Here is a 26,326-nt window from a genome sequence, read left to right as displayed (position 1 = left end):
TCAGCACCAATTCTTGTAGGTAAAGATACCTCTGAGACTAATTGTGAGTCAAAGTACAGCAGTTTAATTAACTAAAGCCTGATTCAGAAAATCCAAAATAAGATTTATTTTTATCACCATTAAATATCCTCACTAAATCAAGACCCTTGCACCTTCTTACAATTCTGGTACAATAAAACAAAATATCACTTGGAGCACAGATGCACGAAGAAATACTGAAAGCATTCTAATGTGCAATCTACATGTTTAATTATTTCTACAGCTCTGCCTTTGTAACCAACACAGGCAAGTACAAAATCAAATCTACTGTGTGCCTAACTGGTTAACTCTCCTTACAACTTTAAGATGCAATGTAATGCCACCTTTCCCACTTGGCAGAATTCAAATCTCTGTCCGATCCCTACATAATTTATTAAACTTAAAGCAATTCACTTTGATTGGCTATACCTATTACATCACATGAGGGTCTCAATTACACAGTTACACCCTCTCTCTCTCTCTCTCTGTACCATACAGAGTCAGCCTGCTTGTCTCTTTTTAACCCTTTACTGATGGGAGCTCACTGGCCTCTAATAAATTTGACCGTGTTTGATTCGGGTGCCTCATGTCGTGACAAATCCCTTTCTCTCTCAAACAGTCATATAGTCATGTACAATTCCAAATACATAACTGCTATTAGCGTTCACCCCGCACCTCAGTAAAAACCTACGTCAGGGTTCCCAGTTCCGCTGACATACTTCTCTCTACTCTTTCTGCTCAGACCAATTATAGGTCCATCCCATTCATGCTGATCCATCTATGTACTTCGTGACCCATCCACAAACTCCAGTGCCTCTAGGGGCACCTCCCTTATTCGACTTTCCTCTGCTCCCTCATCACATAACCTCCCCCGCAGCCCCTAAATTAACATTATCCAGCAACTTGCATAGTCAATTCCTTTCTGGGACACCGGCTGCTTCTATCTCACATACATATTAAGAATCTGACAAACCCAATCCTCATCCGAACCGTACTTTGGCCAGAAGACGGACGGACTCCTGATTGCTTCTTTCACCCAAACAAGACAACAATATCCTATCATTGTAGTCTTGTTTTTATCCCTAGTACAAGTACTAGTGCTCCAACTTTCCAACATCCTTCCCAACGGACTTTCTGGAGGGATGTTCCCTGGGGCCCCAATCCCAGCACCTTTCCCGGGGGACTTCTTCCAACTACCCCCATTTTTCCATGGTTTACCTACCACGACCCGGTCGCCAAGGCAATACTTAAAAGTCACTTTTCTTACCTTGGTCCGTGCACAGCGTTGCCCGACCACACGACGGTGCCTATCGTTTCCCACTTACTCGTTCAGAACAACTTTCCTAGGATTCTCAACAGTCAGTGGCAGAGAAGCCCACCGATGAGCGCCTGGGACCGTTCAATTTGGAACGGGACGCGTCTTCCCAGTTGTCACCGGCAACCCCCCTACCAGGGATGTTAGGATCCCGGACGAGCCCCCAATTGTGAGAAACACAGCTCACAGTTAAACAATTTAGTCAAGTCAAGTTCTGAAGGAGCAAGATTTTATTTGACGTTCTTGCAAGACCGGGTGTCTGGCGAAATAGGCACACCTCACATAGATTTGCAGCACATTTTATACCTTTTTTACAAGCATTGTAATGGCTTTGCAATGTGATGTTCTCCCCTAATTGGTGGTCCCTGTCCCATCTATGTGTTGTCATTCCCCTATTGGCTCGAGGTGCCCCAAGTTCCCATCCCCTCTACTCCCCATCTAACCAGGTCTCCTGTTATCACAAGAGTGCATTAGTAAACTCATCCGTCTTATCCAATACTGTTACATGTCCAGTTCAGATTGGCAGTAATCAATCCTTTGCCAACTTAATCACTGCTGTCCCAACTATCTCAGTGACCCCTTCCCCCTTTTATGCTTAGTTGTATAAACAACACATCTTGCAGACCATTTGCTTTTTATAACGTGGGCCTCTTACATTCCTGCAGGATGTGGTGTATGCTTCACTGCACATCACATCTCTGATGTTATCTCTACATTACAGGCAGTCTTTTTATTATCCCTAATTATTGCTGTGTTAGCAGCATCGAACCTTATGTCCTATGTTTGTGACTAAACTCACAGTTGTTTCCATAAAGTGGGTTATCAATGTGCCTGACTATATCCAATCTATTTAACTTTAAGCTATTTCTCTATGCTCTACAGATATATGTGTGAACAGCATCTTTACCTATTGCTCACAGTAGACAGTACAGGAGAAACTGAGCCTAATAGTAGGAGCACCAATCCAGTGAAATGCTGTATCCTGGATGGTGTTGCGTTGTTGTGGCTGCAGTTTCCAGATGAGTGGTGATTATTCCGTCACACTCCTGACTTGAAGCTTGTAGATTTTGGAGAGTTTCTGAATGGTCAGGAGGTGAGACACTTGTCTCAGAATACCCAGCCTCTGGCCTGCATGTATAACCAGAGTGTTGATAGGGCTGCTCCAGTGCAGCTCCTGTTCAATGGTGAACACTATAAATTGGCAGCAAGAGAGCATAAGAAGGGTTTTATTTTTCAACAAAGAAATCAAAGTGAAAGGTTAATGGCCAGGAAACAGAACAGCAAATTTGTAAAAAATAAATGAAAATGGAAACTAAATTGAGGAGCACTTGGAAATGTCAAACTTCTATTCTAACCACTCTGTAGGTAAAGAGGTTTCTACAGAATTCCCCATTCAAATAGTCAGTGACAATCTTATATTTATATTTCTGTCTCAGTTATCAAACCCTTTCATAATCTTGAAGTATCTGTTAAGTCACCTCTCGGTTTTCTGTTCTCTGGAGACGAGACCCTGCAACATCTTCACTGGTTGAAACCTCTCCGTATTATCATCCAAATCAATATTTGTTGCAATTTCTCCACTCTGTCCACATTGAAACGGGTCAGATTGAGGAGAGGGATTGATAAGAAATCAAAACAAATACAATAAAAACAAAAGAGGAGAGAGATCATCGGAAAGGATAAAGTCAGGGAGAACATTGAAAAGTGTAATTGGAATGAGGGAAGAGAAATCTAAAATGATCGTTAAACATAAAATGAGAGTTAAGTCTTTTAAAAATGAGTTAAGCTGCGGGAACAAGCACCCTCTTTAACAAATCAATCACTAAAATATGCACAGATTAGGAAGGGAGAGAATTGAAACTTTGGAAAGTGAGGGGAAATCTGCATCAATCCTTTGTTAGGCTGGACTTAAAGGATGGAATAAAGTTCTGGTCACAATAAACAAAGAAACAGAGGCGGTGATGAGGGTACAGAGAAGATTTACAAGAGATACCAGAAATGCGAGGGTATGTCAGGGAAAAATAAATTGCCTCTACTCTGGAAGAAAGAAGGATGATCAAAAGGAGATGTTTAAAATGATTCAAGTTTTTGACACAGCGATAGAGAGAATGTTTCCCCTTATGGGGAAGAGGAAAACTAGGCGCCAGATAAGAATGTCATCAAGAAATCCAATCGAGGATTCTGATAAAACTTCTGTATTCAAAGATTGGTGAGGGTATGGAGCTCACTACCCCATGGATTGGTTGAAGTGAATTGTCTCACAATGTATAAGGAGAAATGAGACAAAGATATAAGGGAGAAGGAATCGAGAGTTGAATTGATAGATTTAGATGAAGAAAGATGGGAGGAGACTGGAGTTGAAGATGAACACTAGATTGGGTTGGATGTGATGAATGGCCTGTTTCTGAGTTGTATGTTCGATGTTATCCAATGGAATCTGATGTCATCCTTTTAATGATGTGGATTTCAGAACTCCAAGTGTGGGTTATCCAAGGTTTTATCCAATTTTAACAACTCAGTTTCTCAGTTCTCGCCTTGTTGAAATGAACACTTGGCTTTTTTAGAAACCCCATTCACCCAAACTCCAACCTTTAGTATAAAAGCAAAATCCTGCCGATGCTGGCAATCTGAAATAAAAACGGAAAACGCTGGAAACACTCAGCGGGTCGGGCAGTGTCTGTGAAGAGAGAAACAGAGTTAATGTTTCAGCTGAATGACCTTTCATCAGAACTGGGGAAAGTCAGAGGTGTAACAGGATTTAAACAAGGGACAAGTTGGACCAGGACAAAAGGCAGGTCTGTGATAGACTGGAAGGCAGGTGAGATTGAATGATATCTCACCAGATCTTTTGTTCATTTCTTTTGCTGCCCAGTCACCTTTCCCTTTGGCTGTGTGAGACTAACCCCCACTGTCACTCTGTGCACAGTGAGTGTAATTATTGTTTAGAATGTGTGTGTGTGTGTGTGTGTGTGTGTGTGTGTGTGTGTGTGTGTGTGTGTGTGTGTGTGTGTGTGTGTGTGTGTGTGTGTGTGTGTCAGTCTGTATGAAAATGACAACAATCAGCATTGCCTAATTGTGATACATTTACCATGAAATATCACAGTCTAGTTCTCAGAGGCTGATGTTCCCTTCTGCTGTTCCCTGGAGCTATGATGGGGAGGGAGAGGAGGTCTTTGTTCCCAGTGATTACCAATATAAAAAGATCCTGAGAGGCAGGATTTATGAACATTTGGAGAGGTATAATATGATTAAGAATCGTCAGCACGCCTTTGTCAAAGGCAGATCACGCCTTACCAAACTGATTGAATTGTTTGAAGATGTGACTAAACACATTGATGAAGGAAGAGCAGTAGATGGAGTATATATGGACTTCAGCAAGGCATTTGATAAGGTGCCCCATGCAAGGCTTATTGAGAAGGTAAGGGGGCATGGGTTCCAAGGGGACATTGCTTTGTGGATCCAGAACTGGCTTGCACACAGAAGGCAAAGAGTGGTAATAGTTGGGTCATATCCTGCATGGAGGTCGGTCACCAGTGGAGTGCCCCAGGGATCTGTCCTGGGACCCTTACTCTTTGTGATCTTTATAAATGACCTGGATGAGGAAGTGGAGGGATGGGTTGGTAAGTTTGCTGATGACACAAAGGTTGGAGGTGTTGTGGATAGTGTGAAGGAATGTCAGAAGTTGCAGCCAGACATTGATAGGATATAAGACTGGGCGGAGAAGTGGCAGATGGATTTCAACCCAGATAAGTTGAAGTGGTTCATTTTGGCAGGTCAAATAGGATGGCAGAATATAATATTAATGGTAGGACTCTTGGCAGTGTGGAAGATCAGGAAGATCTTGGGGTCTGAGTTCATAGGACTCTCAAAGCAGCTGTACAGGTTGAAGCTGTGGTTAAGAAGGCGTATGGTGTACTGGCCTTCAGCAATCGAGGAATTGAGTTTAGGAATCGAGAGATAATGTTGCAGCTATATAGGACCCTGGTCAGACCCCACTTGGAGTACTGTGATCAGTTCTGGTCGCCTCATTACAGGAAGGACGTGGAAGCCATAGAAAGGGTGCAGAGGAGATTTACAAGGACGTTGCCTGGATTGGGTGGCATGCCTTATGAGGATAGGTTGAGGGAACTCGGTCTTTTCTCCTTGGAGAGACGAAGGATGAGGGATGAGCTGATAGAGGTGTATCAGATGTTGAGAAGTATTGATCAAGTGGATAGTCAGAGGCTTTTTCCCAGGGCTGGAATGGCTGCCACAAGAGGACACAGGTTTAAGGTGCTGGGGAGTAGGTACAGAGGAGATGTCAGGGGTAAGTTTTTCACCCAGAGGGTGGTGGGTGTGCGAGGAATGGGCTGCCTGCAACGGTGGTGGAGATGGATTCGATAGGGCTTTTTAAGAGACTATTAATGAAGTACATGGAACTTAGTAAGATAGAGGGTTATAGGTAAGCCTAGTAATCTCTAAGGTAGGGACATGTTCAGCACAACTTTATGGGCCGAAGGGCCTGTATTGTGCTGTAGTTTTTCTATGATCCTAATACTTATTTGGATGTTAACTCCATGTTCAGAGAACGCTATTCTCTGCTCTGGTGGGGGCCTTTTCAATTTTATTGTTGGAATGTAGCTGTTGCTGATAAGGCAGCCGTTTCTTCCCCTCCCCCAGATTGTCTCATCCAGCAGAGAGGCTGAAGGGGCAACTCAGAGGGTAATTAATAAACCACAAGACTGTGGACAGGAGCCACATATAGACGAGACTCAGATGGTTGCTGAGATAAGAAAGGACATTTAGGGAAAGTGACAGTTTGATTTTCGTCACAATCCAACAGTGTTTTGGTCACTTGAATGTCTATGTTTGATCGTTTGTGTTAATGTGTCAAGACAATTCAACAAACTTCTTTGCAGGAATATTCCAATCCACAGATTATCACCATGAAATATCTTTTTCTGCTCAGTGAGGCTAAAATATAAAACAGTGAGAGCAATTGGAAGTTGATTGTGGAGGATAATATTTGTACATTTGCAGAATAATTTTCCCAAACAGCTATTTTCCCATCAGTGTGTGAATATTGTCCACTCCATGTCTAATGCCATTGGTTTTGCTCCATTAGATTGTCCAGCATGAAGCTCTCTCTGTTTCTGGGCTGTGTGTTGCTGTCTATTCTGGTTGCAGCCTTAGGCCACACATTTGATTCAAAACTGGATGAAGACTGGAAGACCTGGAAATCGCAACATGAGAAGCAGTACACCGAGGTAAAAGGGGGATTTGTTCCAGTCTGGAACCTATTCCAAACATTCAGCTCACTCTCAAGGGGAAAGGGATTCCACACAACTGGTAAATTATTGAGAATTTTTACTTGGAGTCAAGGTGGGAGAGATGATTTCAAAGTTGGGTGGATTGAGTGTGTGAAGCGAAATTGAAAAGATATTGGTCCTGAACTTCCATGGGAATTCTCCCAGTCTCTAACTCCAGTCGAGGACTGCATGAACTCTCAGTGAAACAGCAGAGAGTTTGGTTCCACTGGATTCCTGCTTTAGTTACCATAGATACATAAGAATAAAATAAATAAGAACATAAGAAATAGGAGCAGCAGTAGGCCATCTAGCCCTTCGAGCCTGCCCCGCCATTCAGTAAGATCATGGCTGACCTGAAGTGGATGAGTTACACTTTCCCGCTTTCTCCCCTTAATTCCCTTGTCTGTCAAAAATCTATCTACCCGTGACTTAAATATATTTAGCGAGGTCGCCTCCACCACTTCAACGGGCAGAGAATTCCAGAGATTCACCACCCTTTGAGTGAAGAAGTTCCTCCTCAACTCCGTTCTAAACTGCCCCCCACTTATCTTGAGGCTGTGCCCTCGAGTCCTGCTATCCTTTCTAAGCGGGAAGAATCTCTCTACATCTACCCTATCCATCCCTTTCGTTATCTTATACGTCTCTATAAGATCCCCCCTCATCCTTCTAAACTCCAACGAGTACAGACCCAGTCTATTTAGTCTCTCTTCACAGTCCAACCCCCCCATCTCCGGAGAAGATGATTACAGCTTGAGAAATTGAGGATCATTATTTTTAAACATATTGAGATTGTCCTCACACACACCAATCAGAATACATCTCCAAAATCATAGAGGCGACAAATCTCATCTGTAAACTATATGAGCTTTATTGTTCCCCTATTATCCAACTTTCTGTTGACAATCCAATATCCAGAATAAAAATGTTGTTCTTGTTCAGCTCTTTATTCTTCTGTTATTTCCCTCTGTTTCCCAGTACAGGTATTCAATCTGGTTTTTTTATGTGTGTGTGAAAATGGATGAGTAACTTGTCCAGTAAGGATGAGAGGATAGAAACATTATTGCATTTCTTTTTCTTCATTCATGTGATGTGGGCATCACTGAGTATAGATCAGCAATTACTGCCCAAACCCCAATTGTCCACATCCATGTCATTGTGTTCCCATGTCCCTGCTGCTCTTATCCTTCTAGATGGCAGCAGTTGTGGGTTTGGAAGATGCTAAGAAGCCTTGGTGAGTTCCTCCAGTGTGTGCTGTAGATGGTACACTCTGTGTGTCAATGATGTTTGTGGATGTGGTGCCAATCTAGCGGGGCTGCTTTGTGCTGGATGGTGTCAACATTCTTGAGTGTTTTTGGAACTCCACTCATTCAGGCAAGGGGAGGGTATTCCATCATACCCGTAACTTGTGCCTTGTAGATCGTGGACAGGCATTGCAGAGTCAGAGATGCCACAAGATTCTAAGTCTCTGGCTTGCTCTTACAGCCACAGAATTAAGATATCTAATTTAGTTGAGTCGAATTTCTGGTCAATGGTAACTCCAGGACGTTGATCAGGGGACATTCAGTGCCATTGCATGTCAAGGAGTGACGGTCAGATTCCCTCTTGTGGGAGACAGTCATTTCCTGGCACTTTGCGTCTCGTGAATTTTACTCCAGCGTTTGTACCAGGTTTTTAAAACTATTGTATAATTTTACTCATGAAAGATGTGAGAATCTGACTGAATAAATGTCTTTACTCAGGAAGAAGAGATCCACAGGAGAAAGATATGGGAGGACAATGTGAGATACATCGAACAGCACAACCTGGAGTACTCAATGGGGAAACACACATTTACTATGGGAACGAATGAGTTTACAGACCTGGTGTGTATAAGATGTCTAGTCTGGGATCTCAATTAAATATTATTTATAGAACATAGAACATTACAGTGCAACACAGGCCCTTCGCCCCTCGATGTTGTACTGACCTGTGAAACCAATCTAAAGCCCATCTAACCTACACTCTTCCAATATCATCCATATGTTTATCCAATGACCATTTAAATGCACTTAATGTTGATGAATCCACTCCTGTTGCAGGCAGGGCATTTCACGCCCTTTCTACTCTCTGAGTAAAGAACCTACCTCTGACATCTGTCCGATATCTATCACCCCTTAATTTAAAGCTTTGTCCCCTCGTGTTAGCCATCTCCATCCGAGGAAAAAGGCTCTCGCTGTCCACCCTATCTAATCCTCTGATCATCTTGTATGCCTCTATTAAGTCACCTCTTAACTTTCTTCTCTCTAACGAAAACAGCCTCAAGTCCCTCAGCCTTTCCTCATAAGACCTTCGCACCAAACCAGGCAACATCCTGGTAAACCTCCTCTGCACCCTTTCCAATGCTTCCATATCAATGCTCCTTATAATGTGGTGACCAGAACTGTACGCAATACTCCAAGTGCGACTGCACCAGAGTGTTTAACAGCTGCAACATGTCCTCACGGCTCCTAAACTCAATCCCTCTACCAATAAAAGCTAACACACCGTACGCCTTCTTAACAACCCTATCAACCTGGGTGCCAACTTTCAGGGATCTATGCACATGGACACCGAGATCTCTCTGCTTATCCACACTACCAAGCAACTTACCATTAGTCCAGTACTCTATTCCTGTTATCCTTCCAAAGTGTATCTCTTCATACTTTTCCATATTAAACTCCATTTGCCACCTCTCAGCCCAGCTCTGCAGCTTATCTATGTCCCTCTGTAACCTGCAACATCTTTCCGCACTGTCCACAACTCCACCAACTTTATTGTCATTGCAAATTTACTAACCCACCCTTCTACACCCTCATCCAGGTCATTTATAAAAATGACAAACGGCAGTGGCCCCAAAACAGATCCCTGCGGTATACCACTAGTAACTGAACTCCAGGATGGACATTTCCCATCAACCACCACCCTCCGTCTTCTTACAGCTAGCCAATTCCTGATCCAAACCTCTATATCACCCTCAATCCCACGTCTCCGTATCTTCTGCAATAGCTTACCGTGGGGAATCTTATCAAATGCTTTACTGAAATCCATGTACACCACATCAACTGCTTTACCCTCATCCACCTGTTTGGTCACCTTCTCAAAGAATTCAATAACGTTTGTGAGGCATGACCTACCCTTCACAAAACTGTACTGACTATCCCTAATCAAATTATTCCTTTCTAAATGATTATAAATCCTATCTCTTATAATCATTTCCAAAACTTTGTCCACAACAGAAGTAAGGCTCACTAGTCTATAATTACCAGGGTTGTCTCTACTCCCCTTCTTGAACAAGGGCACAACATTTGCTATCCTCCAGACTTCTGGCACCATTCCTGTGGACAATCATGGCCTAAAGATCAAAGCCAAAGGCTCTGCAATCTCCTCCCTAGCCGCCCAGTGAATCCTAGGATAAGTCCTAGGATAAGCCCAGGCGACTTATCTATTTTCATACTTTCCAGAATTGCTAACACCTCCTCCTTATGAACCCCAATCCCGTTTAGTCTAATAGTCTGTATCTCAGTATTCTCCTCAACTACATTGTCTTTTTCCTGTGTGAATACTGACAAAAAATATTCATTTAACGTCTCTCCTATCTCTTCGGACTCCACGCACAACTTCCCACTACTGTCCTTGACTAACCCTAATCTTACCCTAATCATTCTTTTATTCCTGACATTCCTATAGAAAGCTTTAGGATTTTCCTTGATCCTACCTGCCAAGTACCCTCCTGGCTCTTCTTAGCTCTCTCTTTAGGTCCTTCCTGGCTAACTTGTAACTCTCCAGTGCCCTAACTGAGCCTTCACGTCTCATCTTGATAGAAGTCTCCTTCTTCCTCTTCACAAGAGATTCAACTTCTTTAGTAAACCACGGTTCCCTCGCTCGACCACTTCCTCCCTGTCTGACAGGTACATACTTATCAAGAACATGCAGTGGCTGTTCCTTGAACAAGCTCCACATTTCAATTGTGCCCATCCCCTGCAGTTTCCTTCCACATCCTATGCATCCTAAATCTCATCTAATCGCATCATCATTTCCTTTCCCCCAGCTATAATTCTTGCCCTCTTTCTATCGCTAATGTAAACGTAACTGAATTGTGGTCACTATCACCAAAGTGCTCACCTACCTGCAAATCTCACACCTGGCCTGGTCCATTCCCCAGTACCAAATCCAATGTAGCCTCACCTCTTGTTGTCCTATCCACACACTGTGTCAGGAAACCCTCCTGCAGACATTGGACAAAAACTGACCCCTCTAAAGTATTCAAACTATAGCTTTTCCAGTCAATATTTGTAAAGTTAAAATCCCCCATAACAACTACCCTTTTACTTCCACTTCTATCCAAAACCATCTTTACAATCCTTTCCTCGACATCTCTGGAACTTTTCGGAGGCCGATAGAAAACTCCCAACAGGGTGACCTCTCCTTTCCTGTTTCTAACCTCAGCCCAAACTACCTCAGTAGATGAGTCCTCATCAAACGTCCTTTCTGCCACTTTAATACTGTCCCTGACTAACAATGCCACGCCTCCCCCTCTTTTACCACCTTCCCTGATCTTACTGAAACATCTAAACCTCGGTACTTGCAACAATCATTCCTGTCCCTACTCTATCCATGTCTCCGAAATGGCCACAACATCAAAATCCCAGGTACCAACCTACGCTGCACGTTATTATGGCGCTATTACTGGATGAGGTGTGATTGGTTAGTGATATCCCAATGCCTCATCCTAATAAACAACCTCCCTCACCAAGGTATGTTTTGTTAAAATCGATTCTCCTTTCCATTTTAATATCTAAATTCATTATTTTTCCTCTTGTCAGATGGACAGCAACAGGGGCTGGGACACCGCTCGTGTGTCTGCTGTACTTTCTGAATAAAAAGCAAGGGATGAGTTCACCTGCACCAAACCAAGTGACAATTTAAACGTGTTGGAATAGTGTTGAGTGTTCGACACACCAGCTGCATTAATCTCCCCTTGGCCCTAACCTTCCCGCAGGGATGGACTAAAACCCAACACTAGGACCAATGGCAATTTCAACTCCAATGTCAGATCTTGTCATCAAAATCATTGGGAAATTGATGAGACAAATTGGATTGTGAATGTGAAATAATAAAGTCTGAAGGTGAAATGTTGGATCCCAGTTCAAAATCGCACCTTCCCCACTCCCAAAAAAGACAATAACTGATCGGAGATCAGATTTTCTCAGGTTTGATGTCAAACTCAACAATTCCTGTGGACAGGATATTCGACCACAGGGAGCATCAAAACCAAACCTGATCTTTGGGTAACAGCTACTTCCCCATCGATAACAGAAATGGGAATGCTGCCCAACTTTCTCCCTGAAATCCAAGGGTCCTGAGGCCAATTCTGTACCAACTGCAGCCTGTGTTTTGAGCGGGAATTAAGACCAGGTTGGTGATAGGATGTGAGAGCTTCCTGATGTGGATGGTTCAGTTAAACATCAATAGATTCAATCATCATGGGCAAGCTTTGTTTGTGGTGCCCTAGACCAGAGAGATACTTTATCACCTTCAGACTCTGCACCCACCTTTATCCTGGAACGTACAGAAATGGACAACCCATTTTCCTGCGGTTATTTGAGTCAAACATTAGACATGTCAGCAATGCTTGTTAGTTTGATCTCTCTTTTTGCTAACATCAGTGAGAATGTGGCCATGTAATGTTATCCACTCTCCTCCTACACATTCTCCATTTAAAACCAATCACTTCATTCATCAATATCTCTGTGTTTGACTTTCTAGACCAACAAAGAGTTCAGTGAACGCATGACTGGATCCCTCCCATTCGAAGCTGTTAAATCAACTGAAGAAGCCATTGATGAAGATATTGAATTTGTTGAAGATAAAGGAAATGATGATGATCTGAGTAACGCACCTGTCGATTGGCGTACCAAAGGCGTGGTTACTCCAGTAAAGAGCCAGGTAAAAATTCGGCAGGCCCCTCCGTGTTGCAGAGGTCACAGACGTTCCCGCCTCCACCTGATGTACGTTATCAGATGGGTCGTGCTCACCCAGAAGCCTCACCACTAACTGGTCCCATTGAGGTGATAGTGTCTGGGATGGTGAACCAAAGGTTAAAGTTTATTTATTAGTGTCACAAGTCGGCTTCCATTAACACTGCACTGAAGTGACTGTGAAAATCCCCTAGTTGCCACCCTCCAGTCCCTGTTCAGGTACACTTGAGGGAGAATTTAGCATGGCCAGTGCACCGAACCCCCACATCTTTGGAGTGTGGGAGGAAACCGGAGCACCCGGAGGAAACCCACGCAGGGAGAACGTGCAAACTCCACACAGACGGTGGCCCAAGCCGGGAATCGACCCCAGGTCCCTGGCGCTGAGAGGCAGCAGTGCTAACCACTGTGCCACCGTGCCGCCTGAACGGTGATGTGGAAGCCTGTGTCGAGAAACTGGCGCCGGCCTCGGAGGTTTCCTCCCGCTCTTCCTCCGAGGAGACTTCAGTGCTGTCTCGGGGAGTTTTGGCGTGAGAAAGGAGGTGGGCAGTGGCGATGCCAGAGGGCCCGGTGAGTCTGGGTCCTTTCCTGCAACACAGGACAGAAGGTTGAGTGCAAGGGAGGGACAGGAATCTGGGCTCCATTCGGAATATTGGCAGATGCTCACGGCAGCCCAGCCTGGCTGTCACTCACAATGCGGTTCATATCCTCGCCCGCTAGATCGCGTGCCCATTCCTCAAAGGGTGCTGGTAATCTGAGACTGGGCACACCACCCCCTGCCTTTCGCCGCTCCTCTTTATTATGGGCATTCTCCTCTTGTGGGGAAGGAGGCAGGAGCAGGCTGGGTGGCAGGAAGCACGCAGGATGTCAGAGGGCAGGGGCTGTGTGGAGACTCGGGGCAGGGGGGAGAGGGTTGGTGGAAGGTGCGAGGGGTTCAGGGGCTGCAAGCGTGCAGGGTATCGGGGAGGGTGGGGAAGGGCGTCACAGGGCGACGATGCCCGACAGGATGTGCTCGTACCCATGCTGCCTGAATGAGATCATTCAGCTCCTCCCTGCGTTGGTGGCCTTATTCCCCGTGCCAGTGACTGTCCTCCTGGCAGCCACCTTGCTGCTCTGCCTGGCTGTCTGTCCGTCCTTGGGGTTTATCTCCAGCTCTCCCTTGTGACAACAGTTCAGCTGCAGGCAGTTTGGGCGAGTCACACTCCCTTTTAGGGCGTTCCAGCAAGATTCCGGGCAGTTTGCTTTGTTGTATTGAGAGGGAAGGCAAGGCAACACTTGTAGGTGTGCAGTTGGGGGTGGGGGTGGGGGGACAGCTGGTGAATGGGGGGTGGGGGGGACTGGGTTGCTGAGCTGTGGGGGATGGTGACACAGAGACTTCGCAAATGGAGGGGGGGGTGTGAATGTGATTGGGGACATGGGGGTGAGGGACACTCTGTGATTGGGGACATGGGGGTGAGGGACACTCTGTGATTGGGGACATGGGGGTGAGGGACACTCTGTGATTGGGGACATGGGGGTGAGGGACACTCTGTGATTGGGGACATGGGGGTGAGGGACACTCTGTGATTGGGGACATGGGGGTGAGGGACACTCTGTGATTGGGGACATGGGGGTGAGGGGGTGAGGGACACTCTGTGATTGGGGAGGGGAGGATGAGAGGGAGAGCGTGTGAGGGTGGGGTCTGTGGGAAGGGAGTCAAGACTGTGGGGGAGGGTCTTCGATGTCCGTGGAGGGTAAGGGGAGGCTGTATCCCTGGTGGGGGGGTGGAGTGAGGGGGTAGGAGAGCTGCTGTGTCTAAGCTTCCTGAGTGCATGCACATTTGGGGCCTCTGACCTGAGCTGCTGGCTCTTGGGCAACTTTAGCCCGGCTCAGTCCCCGTCCCCCTCCAGGCGAGGATCAGTTTGTGCTGGTTTTTATCTCTGAGTGGGGAAGTTTGGGGATTTGAATGCACCCAAACACCAGTCAGAAATTTGCCTATTTTAACTCCCGTCCTGGACTCAGAATTTTTTCTTCTTCACCCAACACCCCCAACACCCCCCCCACAACCCCCCCCCAACACCCTCTACTCCCCACTTCCCCCACTCTCCCCACACCTACCCCCCCAACCACCCTACACCCCCAATCCCTCCACCACCCGACCCCCTTCCCTCCCACCACCCCCAACCCCCCCCCACACACCTCCACTCCCCACACCACCCACCCCCCCAACCTCCCCACACTGCCCCACACCCCCCACCGCCCCAATTCCCCCATCCTCCCCAATCCCTCACACGCACCATCCCCACAAACCCCCACACCCCACTACCCCCACCACCCCAATGCCCCCACCCCCACCACCCCCCTGACACTCCCGTTCCCCATTCCCCCCAACCCCCCAACCCCCCGACACTGCCCCACACCCCCCACCGTCCCAAATCCCCCATCCTCCCCACTCCCCCCAACCCCTCACACACCCCGTCCCCACACACCCCCCCGCCCCCACTCCCCCTAACTCCCCCACCCCCACCACCCCCTGACACTCCCATTCCCCATTTCCCCCAACCCCACCCACACCCCCCACACTTCCCACCCCCCCCAACCCCACTCTCACCCCCCACACTCCTAACCCACCCACACCCCTCACACTCCCAACCCCCCCAACCCCACCCACACCCCCCACACTCCCAACCCCCCAACCCCACCCACACCCCCCACACTCCCAACCCCCCCAACCCCACCCACACCCACCACACTCCCAACGCCCCCCCAACCCCATCCACACCCCCACACTCCCAACCCCCCCAATCCCACCCACACCCCCCACACTCCCAACCCCCCCAACCCCATCCACACCCCCACACTCCCAACCCCCCCAACCCCACCCACACCCCCCACACTCCCAACCCCACCCACACCCCCCACACTCCCAACCCCCCCAACCCCATCCACACCCCCACACTCCCAACCCCCCCAACCCCATCCACACCCCCCACACTCCCAACCCCACCCACACCCCCACACTCCCATTCCCCCCACCCACCCCCCTTTTTATTTCTGTGATTAACAGGGAGCCTGTAATTCGTATTGGGCTTTCAGTGCGACCGGGGCCATCGAAGGACAGTGGAAACTGAAACACGGAAATCTGGTCTCTCTGAGTGAACAGAACCTGGTTGATTGTGACCCACAGAGCGACGGATGTACGTGTGGAACAAAACCCTTTGCCTTTGAATACGTGATCGCGAACAATGGCATTGAATCTGAACAATCTTATCCATACACTGCTGTGGTAAGTCTCTTTTTGATGTTTTAGTGGGGAATTTTCGATGGGATCTCTTAGGAAAAAATTAAATATTCTTTTGAAATTAAATCTCACAAAGGCAAATTCTCAGCTTAAAGCGTACTAAAACTTACTTAAACATATCGAAGATACAAAAAGACAAGAGCATTAACCTACGGCCCAAGAGAGACCTTCAGATTGCCAAGCGGGACAGAGAGCCTCAAAGCCTTTCCAAAGACCTCAAACTGTGTGCCAAAATTCAATACAATTATACCTTTTCTTCTCTAAGTTTTTGCTACTCATTTGCTGAATACAATTCCATTTCTTATGAATGTGTCAATCCTTATTGTGACGGATTACCTCAGCCAATTGCACCACCTGATAGAGTGACATTCTTTTCACCTATTTCAAAACCGGATCTCCACCTGTTTGGCAGAACCCATTCCTTTGGGTTTCTAAGGATACCATTCCTTGTCTACCTTATCACCGGCAAATTGCCAAATCATTGATAGGACCAACCTTGGGCCCAAAGTTTGATACCATTTTACGCCTGGACAACAAAAGCCTTACTGTTATTAATATAATATGTTTCACCAACTATTTCCAATTTAAAACATTTATATTTCTCTGCTGACTAAGGGCCCTATTTTATCATTCTGATTCTATGTGTTGGGCAGACAACATAACCGACACCCCCCCCGACTTCCTCCCCACTGATCACACGCAGAGTGGCAACAGACTCCCTTTTCCCCCCGCTAATGATGACACACAGAGTAGCAGCGGACCCCCTCCCTTCCTCCCCACTGATCACACGCAGAGTGGCAGCGGACCCCCCACCCTTACCCCCTCCCCCTTTTCCCCCACTGATCACACAGAGTAGCAGCAGACCCCCTCCCTTACCCCATCCCCCCACCGATCACACACAGAATAGCAGCGGACCCCCTCCCTTACCCCATCCCCCCACTGATCACACACAGAATAGCAGCGGACCCCCTCGAATCGGACGGTTGCGGACCATGTCTGTTTCGTGCTAAATCTGGAGGCACGAAGGCAGTGGTAAAGGGGGGAAGTGCCAGTCAGTTTGGGCCTGCAGCCCATTGAATCAATTTAAATACATGCAAATATATGCAAATGTATGCAAATAAACTGCTTTCTGTGGTCGTAAATTTCACAGACTCACCACTTTCTGAATGAAGAAATTTCTCCCCATCTCAGTGTGGGTGGCACAGTGACACAGTGGTTAACACTGGTGCCTCACCCTGCCAGGGACCTGAGTTCAATCCGGCTTGGGTCACTGTCTGCAGTTCTTCCCATGTCTGCGTGGGTTTCGTCCTGGGGGCTCCGGTTTCCTCCCACAAGCCCAAGGTAGGTGCATTGGCCATGCTAAATTCCCCCTCAGTGTAACCCAAACAGGCACCAGGGTGTGGCAACTAGGGGATTTTCACAGTAACTTCATTGCAGTGTTAATGTAAGCCTACCTGCGACACTAAAAAGTAAACTTAAAAAAGTATTGGTTTATCCTGTATCTTTAAATTGTGAATCCTGGTTCTGGACACCCCCACTATTGGTGACATCCTTCCTGCATACGTCCTGTTAGAATTCAATGAGATCTCCTCTCATTCTTCCAAACTCCAACAAATATAATCCTAACTGACTCAATCTCTCCTCACACGTCAGACCTGCTATCCCAGGAATCAGTCTGGTAAACTGTCTCTGCATTTCTTCCAAAGCAAGAACACCTTCCTCAGATACAGAGACCAAATCTGCACACAATATTCCAGCTGTGGCCTCACCAGGGCCCCTGGATAATTGCAGCGAGACATCATTGTTCGTGAATTTGCCATTTGTCTTCTTTGCCGCCTGCTGCACCTGCACGCTTACCTTCAGCAACTGGTGTACGAGGCCACCCAGGTCTCGTTACACATTCCCTGCTCTCAATTTGTAGCCATCCAAATAACCTTTCTTCCTGTTTTTGCCACCAAAGTGGATAGCCTCACATTTGCCCACGTGATATGGATCTGCCGTGCATTTGTCCATGCCTGTCCAAATCACACTCAGGTATCTCTGTATCTTCCTCAGAGCTGACCCATCCACCCAGCTTTGTGTCTTCTGCAAATTTGGAGATATTACATTTCCTTCCCTTATCTACATCAGTAATACATATTGTGAATAGCTGGAGCCTCTGCACTGATCCCTGTGTTACCCCATTAGTCACTGCCTACCAGTTGGAAAATAATAACTTATTCTGAATCTTTATTTCCTGTCTGCTAACCAGTTTTCGATGCATCTCCATACAATACCCCCAGTCCCACGCGCTTTGATTTCCCATGCAAACCCCTAATATGGGACTTTGTTGAAAGCCTTCTGAAAGTCTAAATAAACCACATCCACTGGCTCCCCCTCATCAAGGCTAATCATTCTATTCTGGGAGAATTCCAGGAGCAGCAGCTCCATCCCAGTCTCCAGACTCATTGAGACCTGGAGGGTGATGACAGTGAAGGGACATTAAGGCCCACAAACTAACCCCTCCACCCCCCTTCCCCGCACCCCGCAGCTCCAAACTCCATCCCAGTTTTCACAGTCCCAAAACCTGCCAGTAGGTGTCAGTATCGCTGCCTCCCCCACCACCCAAACAACAGGCTGAGTGACCCTGTTCACATTCTAGAGTGTATGTAGAACAGTTACCACATTTATAATTCTCCCATTTTCATTTAAAAACGGGAACGATGGTTGTGTTTACAATGTCTGAGACACAGAATCATTTTTAATATCCAAGGAGCTGTTCAAGATCCTGTAAAGGTATCACTGGAACTTTGTAAATCATCACACTGCATTAATCAACCTTAACTTTTCACATTTTCTTCAAAACTTAGAAAGGAAACTGCAGATTTCAGAAACAGAATGTTGCTGCCACAATCAAGAGCTTCACATATGTCAAACAAAATGAAGCAGCTTTACAACAGGCCGTGCAAAAAATCGGACCAATATCTGTTACTATTATTGCAAGTGATAGTTTCCAGAATTATAAACAAGGTAAGAGACAGAAGTTGTGGATGATCTGTAACAATCAGTCTATTAACCAATTCTCTACAACACATTAACACATTCTTCCTGTGAGCTGTTTTTATTATTAATTCTTTTTCAATATTTCTAATGGAAACGACCATTTCCCTTCACCTTGTTTATGTTTTACCCCCTGCCCCAGTGCTACACACTCTCCAGTGCTGTCTGCAGCACGGGATTAAAATTGGGTCAGGCTGCTAATGGCGTGTGGGAATCGTAATGGACAATTTAGCCGCACCCATTCGTAATGATACAGGCATCTCACAGATTCTGCGCTGCCCACTAATTTAACCGCTAGTGATGTGCAGCTCAGTGCTGACATGTTGCAAAGTGACTGCACACCTCAGCAGGGACCAAGGATAGTGTGAGATCAGCGCCGTTTAATGGGAGTCTGTGCGACTTTAATCCAACCTGTAGCTCTTAAAGGAGCAGGATCTGGGATTCAGGCAGAGACTCTGATATCTGCCCAGACCCCTCATGGGGGAACATCTCAGTCAGACCCCCTCTCAGCTTTCTCATCTCCAAGGAACACAGTCCCAACTTCTCCAATCTTTTTGATTTTGATTTGATTTATTATTGTCACATGTATTAGCATACAGTGAAAAGTATTGTTTCTTGCGCGCTATACAGAGAAAACACACTCTTCAGAGAGAAGGAAACGAGACAGTGCAGAATGTATTGTTACAGTCACAGCTAGGGCGCAGAGAAAGATCAGCTTAATGCGAGGTAGGTCCATTCAAAAGTCTGACAGCAGCAGGAAAGAAGCTGTTCTTGAGTCGGTTGGTACTTCTTCCCCAACGGAAGAAGGTGGAAGAGAGAATGTCTGGGGTGCATCGGGTCCTTAATTATGCTGGTTGCTTTGCAGTGGGAAGTGTAGACAGAGTCAATGGATCAGAGGTTGGTTTGTATGATGGATTGGGCTACATTCACAACCTTCAGAACTGAAGTTTCTCATCCCAGGAATCATTCCCATGAATCTTCTCTACACTCTCTCCAACGCCTTCACATCCTTTCGAAAGTGCAGCCCCCAGAACTGGACACAATACTTCAGGTGACTTGTAGAAATTCAATTTAAAATCATAGAATCCTGACAGGGAAGAAGGAGGCCATTCAGCCCATCAAGATTGTACCAACCACAATCCCACCCAGCCCCATCCCCATAACCCCACATATTTATCCTGCTAATCTCCCTGACACTAAGGGGTAATTTAGCTTGGCCAATCAACCTAATCTGCACATCCTTGGATTGTGGGAGGAAACTAGCGCGCCCGGAGAAACCCATGCAGTCACGGGGAGAATGTGCAAACTCCACACAGATAGTGACCCAAGTTGGGAATTGAACCCGGATCCCTGGCACTGTGAGGCAACAGTGCTAACCACTGTGCCACAATGTTGTTCCAACTCTTTGCTTTTCTAACCTATCCCTCTATTAACAAAGCCCAGGATACTGTATACTTTTTGTTATAGCGCGAGACCAGAACCCCAACTTATATTATGAAACCAGACTGGGCCTCAACAATTTTTCTATGTTGACATTAATTTCAGGAAAGGATATTTCCTTCCAGGAATGATTCCACTGATAGATTAGGGATATTTTATAGTAAAACAAACTTTATTTAATAACACAGTTTAAATGAAGCAGCTTAACTGTTCACAGTTGAATATTATTTAAAAATGAAAGGTAGCAACTTTACTTTCTAGCTTGTCACTGTTTCAGTTCCAAATAAGCAACATTTCTCTTAGAGAATTAACTGACACTTTAAATACAGCGAGCAACTAGAAATGTGCTTGCCATAAATGGTGATAACTCTCTTGAAGCTTTCAGAGAGAAACTGAGCATTAGAGCACCTTGCAAATTGGGATTGTGATCATGCAGCTTGATGGGCCAAATGGCCTCCTTCTGCACTGTAGGGATTCTATGTTTCTATGATTATCACACAACCTTGTCAATCAACTGTAATCAGAAATCCCAGAGGAAATTCTTCAACAAACAAAAGTCCATTAGCTCTACCTAAGTAATACATTTTGAGCTGAAAATGAGTTATTAACTTGCTTTCACACCCTCGAGCCAAATGTTTTACAGAAACACCTGTTGTCGGCAGACTAAATCTGAAATTGTAAAGGTTCCCCTTTAAAAATTATATATATTTATTTAATTGCACATGTATCATCCTGCGGTTGTTAATGACTTGTATACAAATATACTATGGTCCCTCCACGCTTGCACTACCTTTAGAGATGCCCAGGGGTTAAAGTTGTACAATAATAAATCAAAGCTGACACTCCAGTGCCATTCTGAGGACACACTGCACTGTTGGAGGTGTCAGCTTTCAGATAAGACATTAAACTGAGACCACGCGGGTAGCTGTACAAGATCCCATACATACTTTTAAAAAAGAGCAGGGAACCTATCCCCAATGTTGTGGCAAATATTTATCAACAACAATATCACAAAGAAACAGATTATATGGTCATTGTCATGTTGCTGTATGTGGGATCTTGCTGTGCACATGTTGGCTGCTGTGTTTCCTACATTACAACATTGATTAGACACCAAATACTTCATTAGTCGCAAAGCACTTTGAGATGTCTGGTGGTTGTGTGAGGTGCTATATAAATGCAAGTCTGTCTTTGCTTTTTGAATTGAGAGGAACTGCGTGCTAGAATTTTAACAGGTTTCCAGTACATTGCCCCCAGTGCTGCCCCCAGTCAGTCGATGAATATAATACAGACAAAGGAGCTGGGAGACTCAGAGAGAGTGACCCCACAGAAACACTCAGTGATCAGAGCCCACTGTTACATTGTGCTGTGTGACAGCAAAACTGAATGGGAAATGTGGGCAATGAGAAACATTGAGACAAAAACATGAACAAACATGAGAGCAACTGGAAATGTGGAACCGAGATTCTTAATTACATATCAGTCGATGCAAATGGCTGAATTTGGTCGAAAGAGAGGCTAAAATTTACAGAATAAAACCAGAAAATGCTGCAAGTGCTCAGCAGGTCAGGCAGTGTTTGTGAAGTTAACATTTCAGATCAATGATCAGAACTGGAAAAATTAGAGGTGAGACCGGTTTTGTACAAGTGGAAAGAGGGAGTGTGGAGAAAGGCAAAGAGGAAAGGTCTGTGACAGAGTGGAAGAAACAAGACGAAATGAGTAAAGAGTTTGGTGGCGCAGGGTGAGAGGGTACGATAATGGGACAAGTCCAAAAACAAAAGATGAGCCAAAGGAGGTGTGAACGACAGGATGTGGATATGGGGAAATGGATCAAAGTTACAAATGGGTAACGGTACTTTTGGTTTTGGAAAGAGGTTTGTAGAGCGGGAGATTAATTGGAGAGGAAAAGATGAGAACGAGGAAATACTTACAGAATAACAATAGTTATATTTTACAATTCTATCACACCAATATGTGTCTGATTACAGGAATCTACTATGATAGTGCTCCCAAGAAAACCATAATCCATTCAATGCTGGTGGTTGGATATGGAGCTGAGAAGAACACGAATTATTGGCTGGTTAAAAACAGGTATGTACTTTCTAAACACAACAAATAACTGATCACAGCCAAGGCCAACTGACACTGCCAGGGTACCTGGTGACCACTGCCGGCCTGCCAGAGTGCTGGCTTTCCACTGCTGGAGTGCTTTGTGGGCACTGACAGTGTGCGAGGTGGGCACTGCCCATCCATGCCCCCAACCACTTTGGGGATTAGAATGGCCTCTGAGCCCCCAGTGTGACCATTGTGCCTGGTAAGAGTGGGAATATTTGGAAATCGGTTGTTAGGATGGAATATCCTTGGGGGGCAGGATGTGTGTGTACAATAATGGACAGGCACAGGGCAACCTACACACACACTCACCTCACCCCCCACAATGTCCTGTGGGAGACAATATTCGGATAATATGGATAAAAACTTAGTGATTATTTACCAAACTTCGCTGGATACCGGGGAAGTGCCGGAAGATTGGAAAACGGCTTATGTTACGCCGCTGTTTAAAAAGGTAGCAGGCAAAAGGCAGGGAACGATAGGCCAGTTAGTTTAATGTCTGTCGTTGGAAAAATGCTTGAATCCGTCATCAAAGAAGAAATAGCAAGGCACCTAGAGAAGAATTGTTTGATAGAGCAGACACAGCACGGATTCGTTAAGGGGAAGTCGTGTTTGACAAATTTATTGGAATTCTATGAGGATGTGTCGAGTGCGGTAGACAGAGGGGAACCGGTGGATGTGGTGTTTCTCGATTTTCGAAAGGCGTTTGATAAGGTGCCGCACAAAAGGTTGCTTCAGAAGATTAGGGGGCATGGAGTTGGGGGTAAGGTGTTAGTGTGGATAGAGGATTGGTTGTCTTATAGGAGGCAGAGAGTAGGTGTCAATGGGTGCTATTCTGATTGGCGGTTGGTAATGAGTGGAGTGCCGCAGGGGTCGGTGCTGGGGCCTCAGCTATTTACCATTTATATAGACGATCTGGAGGAGGGGGCTGAGTGTAGGGCGTCGAAATTTGCTGATGACACAAAGATGAGTGGAAAAGCAAGTTGTGCGGAGGGTGTGGAAAGTCTGCAGAGGGATCTGGATAGGCTGAGCGAGTGGGCGAGGACCTGGCAGATGGAGTACAATGTTAGCAAGTGTGAGGTTATCCACTTTGGCAGAAATAATAGTAGGAGGGATTACTATTTAAAGGGCGAAAAGCTGCAGCATGCTACGGTGCAGAGGGACCTGGGGGTCCTTGTGCATGAGTCGCAAAAACCCAGTCTACAGGTGCAGCAGGTGATCAAGAAGGCAAATGGGATGCTGGCCTTTATAGCGAGGGGGATAGAATATAAAAGCTGGGAGGTCTTGCTGCAACTGTACAGGGCACTGGTGAGGCCGCAGCTGGAGTACTGTGCGCAGTTTTGGTCGCCGCACTTGCGCAAGGATATTTTGGCCTTGGAGGGAGTGCAGAGGAGGTTCACTAGGCTGATACCGGAGATGAGGGGGTTGGATTATGAAGTGAGACTAAATAGACTGGGTCTGTACTCGTTAGAGTTTAGAAGGATGAGGGGGGATCTTATAGAGACGTATAAGATAATGAAGGGGATGGATAGGGTAGAGGTGGAGAGGTTCTTCCCGCTTAGAAAGGATAGCAGGACTAGGGGGCATAGCCTCAAGATAAGGGGGGGGACAGTTTAGATCAGAATTGAGGAGGAACTTCTTCACTCAAAGGGTGGTGAATCTCTGGAATTCTCTGCCCGTTGAAGTGGTGGAGGCTATCTCGGTAAATATATTTAAGACACGGGTAGATAGGTTTCTGATAGACAGGGGAATTAAGGGTTATGGGGGGAAAGCGGGAAAGTGGAACTGATCCACTTCAGATCAGCCGTGATCTTATTGAATGGCGGGGCAGGCTCGAGGGGCTAGATGGCCTACTCCTGCTCCTATTTCTTATGTTCTTATGTTCATAAACTCTGGGAAGTTCTTTTCTCCCATAAGACAAGTGGGCAATCTCCAGGAGAGCAGAGTAACTGATCTCATTCATTCTCCTCCCCACCACCGAGCTGCCATAGCTTGAGATGTCCCCCCGGTGTCTCCAGTCACTCTATTTTGAAGCTTGTGGTGAATCCACTCTCACCGTACAGACTGGCAACTGATGTCAGAGGTCACATGGAAGTACTTCCTGGCACCTTATCCAACTTCATGTCTCACAACTTATCCTGCTGGAGTCTGGGTCCACTCAGTGATCACCATAGAAACCATAGAACATTACAGCACAGCACAGGCCCTTTGGCCCTCGATGTTGTGCTGAGCTTTGTCTGAACCCAAGATCACGCTATCCCACCCCTATCATTCTGGTGTGCTCCATGTGCCTATCCAATAACCGCTTGAAAGCTCCTAAAATGTCCAACTCCACTATCACAGCAGGCAGTGCATTCCACACCCCAATCACTCTCTGAGTAAAGAATCTACCTTGGACATCCCTCCTTTATCTCCCATCATGAATCTTATACTTATGCCCCCTACTAACAGCTACATCCATCCGGGGAAATAGTCTCTGAACATCCATTCTATCTATCCCCCTCTTCAACTTATAAACCTCTATTAAGTCGCCTCTCATCCTCCTCCGCTCCAAAGAGAGAAGCCCCAGCTCCCTCAACCTTTCCTCATAAGACCTACCCTCCAAACCAGGCAGCATCCTGGTAAATCTCCTCTGCACTCTCTCCAATGATTCCACATCCCTCTTATGGTGAGGTGACCAGAACAGCACACAATATTCCAAATGTGGTCTCACCAAGGTCCGGTATAGTTGCAGCATAACCCCACGGCTCTTAAACTCAAAGCCCCTGTTAATAAACGCTAACACACGAGAAGCCTTCTTCACGGCTCTATCCACTTGAGTGGCAACCTTCAGAGATCTGTGGATACGAACCCCAAGATCTCTCTGTTCCTCCACATTCCTCAGAACCCTGCCGTTGACCCTGTAATCCGCATTCAAGTTTGTCCTCTCAAAATTAATCACCTCGCACTTATCAGGTTTAAACTCCATCTGCCACTTTTCAGCCCAGCTCTGCATCCTATCAATGTCTCTTTGCAGCCTACAAGAGCCCTCCACCTCATCCACTACTCCGCCAATCTTGGTGTCATCAGCAAATTTACTAACCCACCCTTCAGCCCTCTCTGCCAAGTCATTGATAAAAATCACAAATAGCAGAGGACCCAGCACTGATCCCTGTGGCACACCACTGGTATCTGGCCTCCAGTCTGAAAATTTTCCCTCCACCTCCACCCTCTGTCTTCTAGAAGATAGCCATTTACTTATCCAATCAGCCAAATTTCCTTCTATCTCACACCTCCTCACTTTCTTCATGAGCCTACAATGGGGAACCTTATCAAACACCTTACTAAAATCCATGTACACAACATCAACTGCTCTACCTTTGTCTACACACTTAGTTACCTCCTCAAAGGATTCAATCAAATTTGTGAGGCAGGACTTACCCCTCACAAAACCGTGCTGACTATCCCGGATTAAGCTGCATCTTTCCAAATGGTCATAAATCGTATCTCTCAGGACCCTTTCCATTAACTTACCGACCACCGAAGTAAGACTAACTGGCTTATAATTAATTGGGTCATTCCTATTTCCTTTCTTGAAGAGAGGAACAACATTCACCACTCTTCAGTCCTCTGGCACAATCCCCGTCGATATGGAGGACCCAAAGATCAAAGCTAACGCTCCGCAATCTCATCCCTTGCCTCCCACAGTATCCTAGGATGTATCCCATCTGGCCCAGGGGACTTATCAACCGTCAGGTTTTTCAAAATTGCCAATACACCTTCCCTCAGAACATCTACCTCCTCCATCCTATCAGCCTGTATCTCGCACATCCTCAAAAACATGGCCCCTCTCCTTAGTGAG

At 46.1% G+C, this 26,326-nt stretch overlaps 1 protein-coding gene across 1 annotated transcript in view; it reads left to right on the top strand.

Moving 5' to 3' along the window:
- The window catches only part of LOC145358695 (procathepsin L-like), a 35,961-nt gene that overhangs the window by 6,902 nt on the left and 2,733 nt on the right, over nucleotides 1-26,326 (top strand). Inside the window, exons 2-7 of the mRNA XM_080212922.1 lie at nucleotides 6,500-6,579; nucleotides 8,361-8,483; nucleotides 12,406-12,585; nucleotides 15,661-15,879; nucleotides 18,744-18,903; nucleotides 22,362-22,464. Of these exons, the coding sequence (XP_080069048.1) occupies nucleotides 6,500-6,579; nucleotides 8,361-8,483; nucleotides 12,406-12,585; nucleotides 15,661-15,879; nucleotides 18,744-18,903; nucleotides 22,362-22,464 (865 nt within the window). The remainder of the gene's footprint in view (nucleotides 1-6,499; nucleotides 6,580-8,360; nucleotides 8,484-12,405; nucleotides 12,586-15,660; nucleotides 15,880-18,743; nucleotides 18,904-22,361; nucleotides 22,465-26,326) is intronic.

The sequence above is a fragment of the Carcharhinus amblyrhynchos genome, chromosome 26 (genome assembly GCF_965287045.1).
Source record: "Carcharhinus amblyrhynchos chromosome 26, sCarAmb.v2.hapA, whole genome shotgun sequence".
Classification (NCBI taxonomy): Eukaryota; Metazoa; Chordata; class Chondrichthyes; order Carcharhiniformes; family Carcharhinidae; genus Carcharhinus; species Carcharhinus amblyrhynchos.
The sequence above is the reverse complement of the archived record's forward strand: the minus strand, read 5'-3'. Positions and strand labels throughout refer to the sequence as shown.